Source organism: Haemorhous mexicanus, chromosome 8, assembly GCF_027477595.1.
Source record: "Haemorhous mexicanus isolate bHaeMex1 chromosome 8, bHaeMex1.pri, whole genome shotgun sequence".
Classification (NCBI taxonomy): Eukaryota; Metazoa; Chordata; class Aves; order Passeriformes; family Fringillidae; genus Haemorhous; species Haemorhous mexicanus.
The window spans coordinates 23,743,803-23,756,537 of record NC_082348.1 but is presented as its reverse complement, the minus strand read 5'-3'; the positions used below and the strand labels follow the sequence as shown (position 1 = coordinate 23,756,537).

At 39.8% G+C, this 12,735-nt stretch overlaps 1 protein-coding gene across 1 annotated transcript in view; it reads left to right on the top strand.

Moving 5' to 3' along the window:
- The first annotated feature begins 1,940 nt into the window (after positions 1-1,940).
- Positions 1,941-12,735, top strand: part of CERKL (ceramide kinase like) — a 49,580-nt gene continuing 38,785 nt past the window's right edge. Inside the window, exon 1 of the mRNA XM_059852338.1 lies at positions 1,941-2,163. Coding sequence (XP_059708321.1) covers positions 1,941-2,163 — 223 coding nt within the window. The remainder of the gene's footprint in view (positions 2,164-12,735) is intronic.

Here is a 12,735-nt window from a genome sequence, read left to right as displayed (position 1 = left end):
AATTGCCCCAGAAACAAATACAAATGACTGCAGGGAATTATAGAGGGCATATGGCCTCAAAAGATATTTGACTATATCTAGCTTCATATTATGCTTTATCTTCCAGTTAATAATTTAGCTTTCCTTTTGAATGACATCAGTGCAAACACATTAAAGATCACTGACACCAAATAACAGGCACAAATTGAATTGGTTCATCTACTGCTGTATCACAATGATAAATGTTAAGGCAAGCTTGTTTGGCTCACAGATCTTCCTGCCTTATCACTCTTTTTTTTTTTTTTTTTTTGCTTAAAGATATTTTGCACAAAACTTCTACACTCTACACATAATTTCTAATATTTATACCTTATTCTATCTGATTACTTTGCAGCTGAGATATTTATATCCCAACAAACAAGACCTAAGGGACAAAACAAAAATTGTGATAATTACTAAAAGCTTTAAGCAAACATAAACCTTCTGTGGTCATGTGATTCAGAAAGGCAAATTGGTGAGGGCTGCATTTCAGTACAAGCTGTATTAATGGCTCAATGCAAATTGAAAACAGGCTGCATATTTAACAAATATTAGGAATATACTTTAAACATGGCAGAGTAATAGATGGAAATAAGTATCAAAAAGTTGTACCATGATGACTTTTAAAGCGTGTCTTAAACCTGTCTTCTCAGCGACATAAGTAGCTTGGTACTGGTTTTTATGGAATTATGAAAGAAGGCAACATGCCTTGAGAACATGCATCATCTTGTGAGCTCATGGCTGGTTTGGCTGCAATAAACATTTCTCTTCTATAAGGCTAAACATCACAGGATACTCTAACATGGGGCTTAAACTGTATCTTATATCCACCAGCAAAGGACAATGTTTTCAATTTATTGCTTTATTTCTCAGAAGAACAATTACATTTGTATTGTTACAAACATTAAAGATAAAATTACTGAACTCCTTGTTTAAGAATATCCTAGTGAGCTGCTATGCCAGTATAAAACTTTATTATGTACAAGTTTAGCCCTTAGAGGCTCAGAAGCACCTTATAAATGGGAGTTGGCCCTGCACTCTAACGTGATTGTCATCAGTGAATCTTACAGTAGCTGTGAGTAAAACTGTTATAGTTCCAAGCAGTAAAGTCTATCATTCATAGAGCAAGAGTAAGGTGGTCTTCCTCCCTTGCATTCAAGCTTTGAGGATGAGGGATGACTACGCAACCCTTGTGAGTATTCCTTTTGCATTGGCCCACTTGATATTGGATCTGTTCTAGTACGAGTCAGTATGAGACACCGAGACACTTTTGCATTCTTATGAATGAAGGGTACAGCTAGATGATGCCATAAAGCTGGGTTTATGGCGATAATCTGTTTTGCAGCAGGAATGCCAACGTGGTATTTACATTCAAGTTATGTCAGAGTCACAACTTGTGAAAGACTCAGCCTTTTTAGTATGGAAGGGCTATTAGAACTTTACGTCGTAGTTTCCTGAAGCGAAGTAATAGCAATATTGTTAATGATAACAGAAAAGTGGAAGACGTGAGAATCTGACGAGGAAAATTAATTTCTGTAGTGGGAGCGTTCCTTCCTTGGAGCAGTAACTGAGGAGAGCACAGAGCTGAGATGCCCGAGCGCCCTCGGGCCGCGGTTCCCCGCGGGCAGCGCACCTGACGCGGGTCCGGCCGGTGCCGCCCTGCGCTCTGCCCGGCGCCGGGCGGGCCGCTCGGTCCCGGCAGCCGAGCCCCCCCGTCCCGTTGCTGCCGGCGAGGGACGGGCGCTGTCCCGATGCCGGCCGAGGACGCGGCCCCGGCTCCGGCCCGGGCCGGGCCGGGCTCCCTCCCGCCGGCCCCCGGGCGGTCCGGCCCCGCCTGCGGGGCGGGGCGGGCGCTGCTCGGCCCGGCGGGGCCGCGGGCGGTGCGGGGGCCGGAGCGGAGCGGGGGTGCTGCTGCTGCCGCCATGCCGGGCGCGGCCGCCCCGCTCCCCCGCCCGCAGGGCCGCGCCCGGGCCGCGCCCCAGGAGCGGCGGCGGAGGGTGGCCCCGCTGGCCGCGGCCCCGCCGGCCCGGGCGGGGGACGAGCCGCTCCTCAAGGGCATCTTCGAGATCGGCAAGAGGAGCTGCGACGTGGTTCTGAGCGCCCGGCGGCTCCGCTGGAGCCCCATCCTGCCCGAGAGCCCCACAGGTGGGACGGGGCAGGGCGGGTCAGGGGTGTCCGCCCCAGGCCGGGGCGTGCGGCGCGGCCCGCGGGGAGAGGCGGCCGGGGCTCTCCGGGCAGCGCGGGGCAGTCACCCTACACCGGGATTGCTGTAAAGTGCTTAAAGGCAGTGCTGTCGGGCACCTCTGTTCCCTTCGAGGTTACTTTGCTGACTAAGAAGAAAAATTGTTTATAACGCTTTGAGTGTCTTGTACCTGAACCAGCTCTCTCTGGCAAGAGTCTTGTCTTCTTGGTGGGTCATACGAAAGGGACAGAAGGTAGAGAGGATGTTTTTATGGCCTCTTTAGCCCCAGGCCGAGCAGTAAGAGGATTTGATTTTGTTTCTGCGGCATCAACTTTTCCCGGCTTATACTCTTTGGCAGGTACATAAACTAGAGCACAGAGAGGAGACCATGGTTTTGCGGGATGTACCTGAGTTTTGTGATGAGGTTTCTGTTGCAGGTCGTCGTTGCTCTATGGTGTTCACACGGCAACACGCTGAGAAAGTCTGGTTACAGGATTTGATCGAGTGAAACAAATTATATACAAAAGTTTAAGAAGAAAAGGAATGCTGCTTGAACCTATCCAAATAGATATTTTTCTCTTAGAAACTGTGGAAACATACATGTAGTTGTAAAACTGCATACACACTCTTAAACGTCCTTGTTTATTTCAGTGACCTCCCAGTGTTTACATGAAAGAGAAATCAAAGTTGTATTCAGGAATGCAGTTTCCAGGCAGCATGTTTGCCTTCCGGGATGGCATAGTTAGCTTGTCCAGGCTTAAAATACCACGTTTATTTTAGAAGTGTATTGGACAGAACTTAAAAGTTCCTGTAGGTAAGACCTCATCGCCATAGAGTCAGCATTTAGTAGTCAGATGCTCGCAGGTGAAGTCAGTATGGTTCATTTAATGTAACTGTGTTGGGATACCAGAGCAACCAAAACGGAACAAGTACACAGTCAAGCCCTGCTGCTGACTGCTCTCCTCTGCACAGTGTAACTGTGTTAATGCAGTGCTGCACTCACACTGAAATACTCGCTTTTCAGCCCGACCGCTGAGTTCTGATCGCCCCCACACCCGGTGTGGGGCACAGCCCTTCCCCTTGGGGAGCCAGTCTGGGTGCCTTAAGTAATGCTGCTAGTGCTGGAGGCTCTCTTCCTCCTCATTTGGAACTATCTACAGGTCTCTGTGTATGTGATCTGTAGTGTGATTTATTAATTATTTAGTTTTGTTTGTAGAGCTCTGAGTGTCACTTTATGTTCTGCCTCCTTTACTGTAGGTTGAATTGCCATATATCAGGAACTAGGGTCTGTAATTGTCTTGGAATTGTCATCACTGAAGGATATTAAGGTGCAGACAGGAAGAATAGATTCTGGCTTCTGGCATATATTGATTCCAGAGATGGGGAGTATATTCTGTGTTTCGGGATTTGTGTGTTTTTGGCTTTTTTTATTTTGTTTGGCTGGTTTGGTTTGTTTGTTTTCCTAGGAAAAATTCATCCCTCTCAGTTGCTACTTTCATACAGACATTAGAAACTTATCATAGCTCCTGAAAGGTAATGATGTACATATGCAGTGCCTATAGTCAGACCTATAGCAGATGGCAGGACTTCAGGAGTCCTATGGAAAGCAGCACTGACAAACTGCTGCCAGTTTTACCAGGATTTGGGCTTTTACTGCACATTTATTAAATATATGCTGAAACTTATTTCTGTGAAAACTTGGTTTTATACTATGTGGCGTTGAGCCACTGAATAGTTTAATTTTGAGAGGCTGCAGTTGCAGCAGTCAAACGCAGATTCTGGAGCTTGAATGTTTTTTCTTTCCTTCATTCTTGGCTCCCAGCAGCCCTTACCCTGGAGTGTTCTCTACTGGTGCTGGGAGGAGCCATCTGTGGTAGGGTCTCATTCGTAGATAAGTACAGCAGTGGAGTGTTCAGAGATGGCTAAAGGCTCTCTGGACAAGTCTTTCCACTGGGATTTGGCTTATGCATGTTCTCTCCAACCCAAAAGCTTCCTAATGTAGTTTGCCCAAGGCTCTAAGAGGTCAATCCAGGTCTTCATGCTTTACAAGTGCTGCTGAATGTCTCTTGCTTGGACTCATACGTAGCAATTCTTCCTATTTTAGGGAAAGGTCTTTCTTCTATGGCAATTGCTACAGTCTGTCAAAATCAGAGAACTATGAGGCAGTTGCTTTGTTCCCTTTTTCCTAATCTCCCATCCCCCATAGTTCTCCAGATGAATTCCTGTCTTGCTGAAGTTGTTGTTTGTCATCCACAGCTCTGCGCTTCCGATTGTTTGTTCTTACACGTGGTAGTTTGTGCAGCCTTGGCTCCTCCAGATTCCACCAGAGCTCAAAGCTGCAGCTCAAAGTCCCCAAGCAGGGGACCTCTGCTGTGCCTGGGCCCAGTCATGTCACAGGGATGTAGGTGTAGTTCTGCTCCACTGTGCTGTTCCCGGGGGGCTCTAGGCAGCCTGATTATCAGGACTTCCTTCTTTACTCTGTCCTGGAGTTCTGCAGCTTCCATCTCCAAGGGGTTTTTGGCTACCCATTCTTGCTGATGACTTTTGATGGCTTCCTTTGTTGTTCACTCTACAGCAAAGTTCCTACCTCTAAAATAAGCGTGGCCCATTATGAATTTTGTGTGTTATTTGTTATCACAAAGCTTATGGCAGAAGTGAGTCTTGGGCAGGCGGCTGGCTGTGGAGCCTGAGGGAGTGATTGTGTCAGGTGGGAATGTGGACAAGTGTGAGGCACAGCTCAGATGCCCCCTTGGAAAGGCTGCAGCTCCAGCCTGGCTGTGCAGCTCAGCTGAGCCTGTTCTCCCTGGAGGCAGAGCCCCTTGACCCATAGCTGGTTGCTTGCTTTTAACTGTGCACTGAGTGCCTCAATGAGACACAGAGCTCACAGGCAGTAGTTGGTAGTTTTTTTTCTCTAGCTTCTTTCTATGTGGCATTCCTATGCTATAATCATGGAAATTTAAAAAAAAGGCAAGAATTCTGTATTGATGTTCCAGCCCTGAACTGTGGAGGTTCTCATATTGACTGCTGCTTCAAAACTATAGCAGAGAAAGCTATCTTAAGTACAGATTTGAATATTATATGTGATATTTCTAAGTTCCCAGAAGATTATTTGTATCTTCTTTATGCATGTTTTTGTTGCTGTTAAATAAAGACTTTAATTCTGATATTTTTTAAAGCCTCTAGCATGTTTTTAAAGTTTGCCACAGAGTTTCCTGATTAACAATAATTACAGTTTTTCAGCAGACTTCTGACAGGTAGGCAGTTTATCAAAACTGGCAATTGTCCAGTGCTTTACCAGTATGTGAAGCCTGGAGGATTTTGATCATCCTGATAAACTTTTTAAGTGTAATTTCTTGTGTGTGTGTGTACTGTACTAAACAGAATATGAAGTTATTTTCTGACAGCTTGTGGGCTGGGCTATTTGGATAATAATAGTAATAATTTGGATAAAACTTGCTTTTTAAGTATAGGTAATTGAACATAATTTCTAAATTAATTAAGAAACAAGAAAATAAGATCTTGGAGCAATCCAGCGGTTAATGTACTGTTGAATATATATTTCACAAAGAATAAAATAAAAATAAAAAAAGATATCTTTTTATAATGTATTTAAACTAATCAATATAGTAAGTATACTATTCTTAAATATAGTATGCTACAGTTCTTGTTGCTAATAATATAAAATATAGATTTACAGATATTCTATGTGAGTGCAGCAATAAGGAAAAAGAATCACTGATGTATTTCAACAGTGAAAGAGTCAGAAATAAAGGACTTAAAATTAATTCTGAGTGCATAGTGGCCTGTTGCCAAGGCTATTTAGGAACAGATGTGGCTGAAATAGATACCAATAGTCTGTTTGGGATCTCTAAAGTAAGACATCTGTCAGTCTATCGGTCAGTCAGGAATAATGGAAATGGAAACTGGCTGTTACAAAATGTGAATTACTGAAGTTCCAAGAGGACCGAATTCAAAGCTTTTGATTCTACTTCTGACATGTAGAGAACATATTTTCTCTAAGAGTCTTATCTGTTATCCAAACAGAAAAGCTATTTTTAAGGAAGAGACATAAAAATATGAAGTGTAACTGAAAGTGAGGTGTTCATGGGCCACATTAATATATGGCTTTTTTACAAAAGATGTAAATTGAAGGAAGAAAGCATGCGGTTTTAAACAATCCCCTGGTTTCCTGGGAAAAGATTTGAGTGTCTTATAAGTTCAAGTCTGAACTTATAAGACACTCAAATCTTTTCCCAGGAAGTCTGTAAAATTAATGTCTATTAGAAAAATGCTGCATGAAGCTGTAAATAATTTACTAATCTACAATTTATTGTGGAATTTAAAAATATGTATGGAAATAGGATTCACTAATTAAAGGAATCTTTAAATTTGTTCTTTATTTCAGGGGACTTTTGAACATAGTATCTTGACTGTCCATGTAGTTTTTTTTCCTTTATCAGAAAATCAGTTCATGTGTTTGTGGCACAACTTAGGTTGTTTCATTCTTTCTGCTCTTTCTTGTATTTCACACATTTATGCACCTCTGCTTACATTGAAAAGGGCTAACATCCTCTGGAGATGTAATATATGCATTTTAATTCTCTACCTCCAAAGAGAGAGATCAGATATTTAAATCTTTGTTCCAGGAAAAAAAGTTTCTATGCTAGTTCTTGAAAATTGTATTTGTGTGTTCAGGTTTGCATACACATTAAGTTCTGCCTGTGTTAGTGAGTTGGATTCTGATGCTCTGGCAATTATGTAAAACCCAAAGAAATAGATATTGGGTAGAAAAAATCCCTTTTTGTTTGCTGTTTTGTTTTTAGGTATATCTGGCTACATTATGTACTGCCTTTAGAAGTAAGTTTTTATTCAGGACATGCAGTTCTCCAAAGGTATTTTTATCCTACTAAGACAATTTATGAAAAAGCTTAAGTGGCTGAAAATCTGAGAACATAACCTGAAGAATGGAGTAGTCTGTGTACCTTAACATTTGTGGGTTGTGGAACTAATGTTTTCCTTTTGAGGAAATCAGTGGTCCTGGTTTTTATGACTTATGTTGTAACAGTATGTGCAGACAAAAAACCATAATGTGTTGAGTATCTGATACATGTATTACCATATTGCCATCAGGAACTGCTATTATGTTAGACACCAACTGATTTCGTGATAGTGTTGGATTTCTCTCACATATGCTTATGTTTTTGTACAGATGATCCTTTAGGAACATCTGCTAGTTTTGTGGTGGTATCTGCTGTTTCCTTTCAAAATTTGACCTTTTTGTCATTTAGTGCCGTGACTGCTATAGAATTGTGTTTTACCAGGATCCTTTTCTAAATTGATTCCTGTCTCATAGACATTAGCTGTCAATTTTTTTGAGTTGTGTCTGTTTTTTTTTTTTTAACCTTTTAAACTGCTGACTAAAAATAAGTAACTAGAACGTCTTCCTTTCAATTGTTCAGGTTGTTTCAAAAATACTGGTGTCTGTGGACTAAAGGTGTGGATGGTACATCTCAAACTATTTCTCTAGGGAAGTAGTTTTGGAACTCTTGTCCTGCAATTTAGGAACCCTTCCCCCTTTAGCTGAAGAGCAGATTTGAACAGTAAAACCAGGTGTTATAAAAAAAATTGAAATTGTAAACCTGAATTTTTGTGTGAGATTTGATGGCTGGTAGCTGACCTGTAAGGGATTTGATGAAACACAATTGGCTTCTGTTTAAGATCTGCTGGAACTTCCTCCTTCCCCAGTTTCTCACTTAGTGGTGAAAGGAATATATTAAATCACTGACAACAAATTTTTTCAATGACTTGGTGTAACTCACAGGCCTCTAGTCCAGCATATGGCTATTTCTCACCTGTGTGCTGCAAGTTTAAACAAATGGTCAGTTCATTAACAGAATTCAGTCCTGAACTCTGAATTTCCTGGCTTTTGCCTGTTTGAGCAACGTCAGATGGCAGTTAGTTGGATGCTTTTCAGTACTGAATAGTTGCTGTAGTTGTCAGTTTATTTGAACTGTGACAATATATCTGTTCTGCCAGTCCATACACTCAAGTGAATATAGGAAAGTATTCTTTGTGAGGGTCTCAAAATGCAAAGCAACAGATGTTATGTACTGCACAATTATAGGTATCCTGGAAACAGATCTTTACACAGTGCAGGCAGTCTTGGAAAAACAAAATTTGACATGTGAATGATCAAGTTAAGGGTAACAGCAATAAATCCTTATGGCTAACTATAATGCTGTTTTGCACACACTGATCTGAGTTTGGGTAATTAAGTGCTTATTGTTATATCACCCTCCTGTCATTTGACAAAAGTTTAAAAATTATCTTGTAGTTATATTTTTCTGTGTTGTTTTAGTACAGCATAGTAGAAATAGAATAAATATTCTCACTTAAAAATACCATATGAAAATGGCTTTTGAAAAAAAGCCTATGAAATTCTAAGGAGTGAAAATTCTTGTAAATAAATTGCTAACAGTAAATAGGAAAAAAATCAAGATGACTTGCTGGGTTTCTGTGTGAAAACAGCACAGCTTTGCCTGGCTGATCTGTTGACTGTTCTGAAGATGGTTCAAAATGAGATTGCTCCTGTCCAAGTCCTCTCCCTGCTCTCCTGTTTGTTGCAAGGCCTTTTGGAGACTTGTCAAAATGCTCTGTCAAGAAAGGTACTGAGAGATTTTACACTTGGATGGTTTTGGGTTTCCCAAAGGCCTGCTCTGTCACATCTATGTAATTTAACTTGGAGTGAGGTGATTAGCTAGGGATCACAATTATCGTGGTGTCAGTGAATAATACACTAACAGTTAGATGGCTCTAGATGGTGGTAACTCATGTCAACATCAAACTTTGAACAGATCTGTGATTTCATTCAGTGGATTCTGCAGCTGACTTTCTCTGATAAACCTAAGTGTATAGTATGTTACCATGACTGGGAAAAGATTGTATACAGATGTCTGCTTTTAATTTTGTATTGTTTTTATTTAAGGAAAAAGAATACTCTGAGTATTTTATGTCAAATGTAATGTTTCTTGGACACTTGACTGCAACACATTCATTTAACAGGGCTAGTGGTAACTGGAGTTGGTTTGGAAAACAATGTTTAGCAGGAAAATGAGTACCTGATCAATGTTTGTTTATTTTTTAACTGTAGTACAAATTAAAAATAAATAAGAGCTTTTTTTTTTTTTTTTTTTTGGATTTGTATTTTCTGAGTAGTTAATTATTTAAAATATGATGGAAAAGAGCAGGTGATGGTTTTGAAATTTTGTCCCTAGGTCTCACTTGTTTTATGGAAATGGTTTGGGGAAGGTACACACAGACATTCAGTACTGAATTTACAATTATTTATATGTATACGAATGTTTGTCTTGCTTAAAGTAGATACTGATTTTTCATTAGCATTCAGCAATATTGATTTTAAGTGGGAGCAGAGCAATAAAGTAAGTTCTTTCCTACAGCCCAACTTCAAAGCCATGGCAGTTTTACAGATTTGACTAGGCAACAGGACAGTGAGTCCAAGAGTAGGAATAATTACACATGGTGTAATTATTAGTGTATCGATCTCTTACTTGAATGCCATCAGCTTGGAATAAAGATCAGGAGCTGTAGCTATACCATTCCTAATGTGTATGATTATAGGTTCATCATGTGGAAAATGTCATCTGTCACTTAAACAGTTGTTAGGATTATTATGGTAAGGATAATTAGAATGTAAGTAGAGGCTAAAGCAGATGTTTGTATGCTCTATAAACCAGCAGTTATTTAACCACATCTTGGATACTGCGTGCAGTTCTGGTGTCCTCTGCAAAGGCAATGTGGGACTGGAAGTGGTTCAGGGGGTGACAATGAGTAAAGGTGCAGAATGGCTTCTGGGTGAGAGTGGCAGACCAGGCTGGCACTTTTTGGTCTGAAAGGAAGGTGCTTGAGATGGGGTCTGGACCAAGTCGGTGGCAGTTTCGCAACATAAGAAATGTGGTGCTTCTAATAAGGCTGAGCAGAACCTGGCTGAAAACCAAATGAACAGATAAGAGAAATGTAAAACTTAATGTCAAAGGATTGTTAATGCTAAAAGATTTTGTGGATTCAGATGGATATGGAAGGCCTCATTTTACTGCTCTTAAATGTGTAGAAGCCACAGTCAGTTCAGGGTGTCCCAAATGAAAACAGGTGGGAAAGTACTAGTGGGAAACAGGATAAATGTTCCTTTATTCCTTCTCTTCTCTTAGCATCTGCTTATGGCTATGATTTGATATAAGATACTGGGACAGATGGACTTTTGCTCTCTCCTGGTATTGCTGCTCTTACATACCAGAAACCAGTTAAATTATATTTAAATGATATTTTGAGTAAAAGCACACACATCACTAGTCTGCAATTCCACCAGTGTCTGCAGTGCCAAGCAAGATTTAATGATAATATTTGAACTTCACTTTGCCTAGCCTTCCATTTGCAAGGTACTTCTTTTTATTGGTGGAACAATACAATTTAAAGAAAGTATGTTCTTTGCCTAACAAAATACCAAGGGGTTCATTTTATTAAATGTTGCTTAAGAATTACAGTGCAGTAGCAGACTGTCTAGGAAACCTGAATTTCTTAGCCATAATTCCCTTGAAAATATTGTTCATATGACTGCTTCTAATTATCATAGTATTGGGGTTTTTTAATATATTTATATTTGTTGTGGAGAAAGGAAGGTAAATTCCAAAGACATAGTTAGAGTTGTATAGGATAAGAGTCTGAAACAATTACAAATGTTTTAGTTTGATCAACTTCAGAATAGGGAAAAAGTGTAACTTCAATACGCTTTGATGGTATTTTTCCATAAATATATGTATGGAAAATTTTATATTTATTTTAAAATTTATTTATGGAAAATTTTTATTAATTTATCCATAAATGTATTTGAGAAGATTTCTGATGTTCACAGAAGAAGACCCTTAATATAAAACATCTATTTCTGTTTGTTATGTCAGCACTGAAAGAGGTGTGCCAAGATATCAATACTGATTATTTCTTGAACACAGGTGGTGATAATTTTCTTGCACTAATTCACTTTATGGCTAAGTCAGAGATTATTGTATGATGTGTAATATGTGGCTGGATATGTGTAAGAACTAATATTTGTTAAATTTACTTTTAAATGAGAAAAATAGGTTTAATATTGTGATAGAGGAAAACATGGATGGAATAGTTACAATAACACACTGTGCAAGTGCGTGCTGAAGAGTTTGAAGATGCATCTCTCTGTTGTTGTGCGGGTGCTCTGAATGGGAACTGCTCCCTGACTCTGCAACTATATGCAGGATTGTGATGATGTGAGTAAAATTTGTAGGATCTGCAAGTAAGATACTTACTTCAGCTTCATAGAGGTAGTCCCTGTGCATATTGGTGTAATGCTAGCATTTAAAAGTTTGGGGGAGTAAAACTTGGTATGTATTATGGGAGATTTGAAGTGCATCTTAGTCATCTGACATGTTTATTCAACAGTGAAGACTGATTAGAAACTGGCTTGTTTGTTTGTTTGTCGTTATGTGTCAATCAGTAATCTTTCTGATTGATTTTAGTGCTTAGTACCAGGATTAGGAATGGATATTTAAATGTGAAGTGCATGTGCAGGTACCATACTGGAGGTAGGAGGAGCTGGTGGTAGATGCCAAAGAACTTGCCTAAAGTACATTGGAGAGGTTTGTTGGAAGTTTTTGGTGCATGCCAGGATGGAAAGCAGACATTGTGGAGTATTTTTGGGTGGGTTTTTTTGGAGCGTTTTTTGATAAGTGGCTCTGTTTTAAAGCAGTCAGAAAATAGGTAAGTTTCTGTATATATACTTAGTATACTAATTTAGATTGATATAAAAGTGCAAGTTATCTCTATTGTTAATTTTGAATTTCATGATACTCAATGTTGACATTTTATTCATAAAGCATTTTATGAATTCTGCATGTTCTCTGGAATGGATTAACTTATCCTATTTTATGCACTGGTTGTGTCACAATTCAAAATGGAGATCTCCAGGTTTTTGAGAATCTAATGAAAATTTCAAACAATATTTTAAATGACTCATTACCATTTATTAATGTAATTTCTGAATGGTATAACAACATAAAATATTAAAACAACTCTAAGGGCTTCACCTGATAATTTTGAGTGTATTTTAATTTTCAAAATGGCATTATATATAATTTTTTATAGACTAACCAAATATTCCCTAGAATTATTTTTTCTGCTAAACATTTTGTAGACCTGTTGATAGACTTTATAGGTGTGTGATGCAATGGACCAAAATTTAAATTAGCCCAAAGTTATTTCTTATCTACAATTTTCATTTGCCACGGGTGTGTTGCAGTGTGTATGCCACAGTTCTGCTCGATGCAGTGAGCCTGCCCTGAGCTCAGTGCAGATCCACGGGCACAGGTGGGTGTCCTGGTGGCACCATGCAGGGAAACACATGGCACTACACAACATGGGGCAAAGAGCACGCAGTTGGAATTCAAAATCATTCTATGGATACCTTGGAAATTTGTGCTTGTTCGTGTATG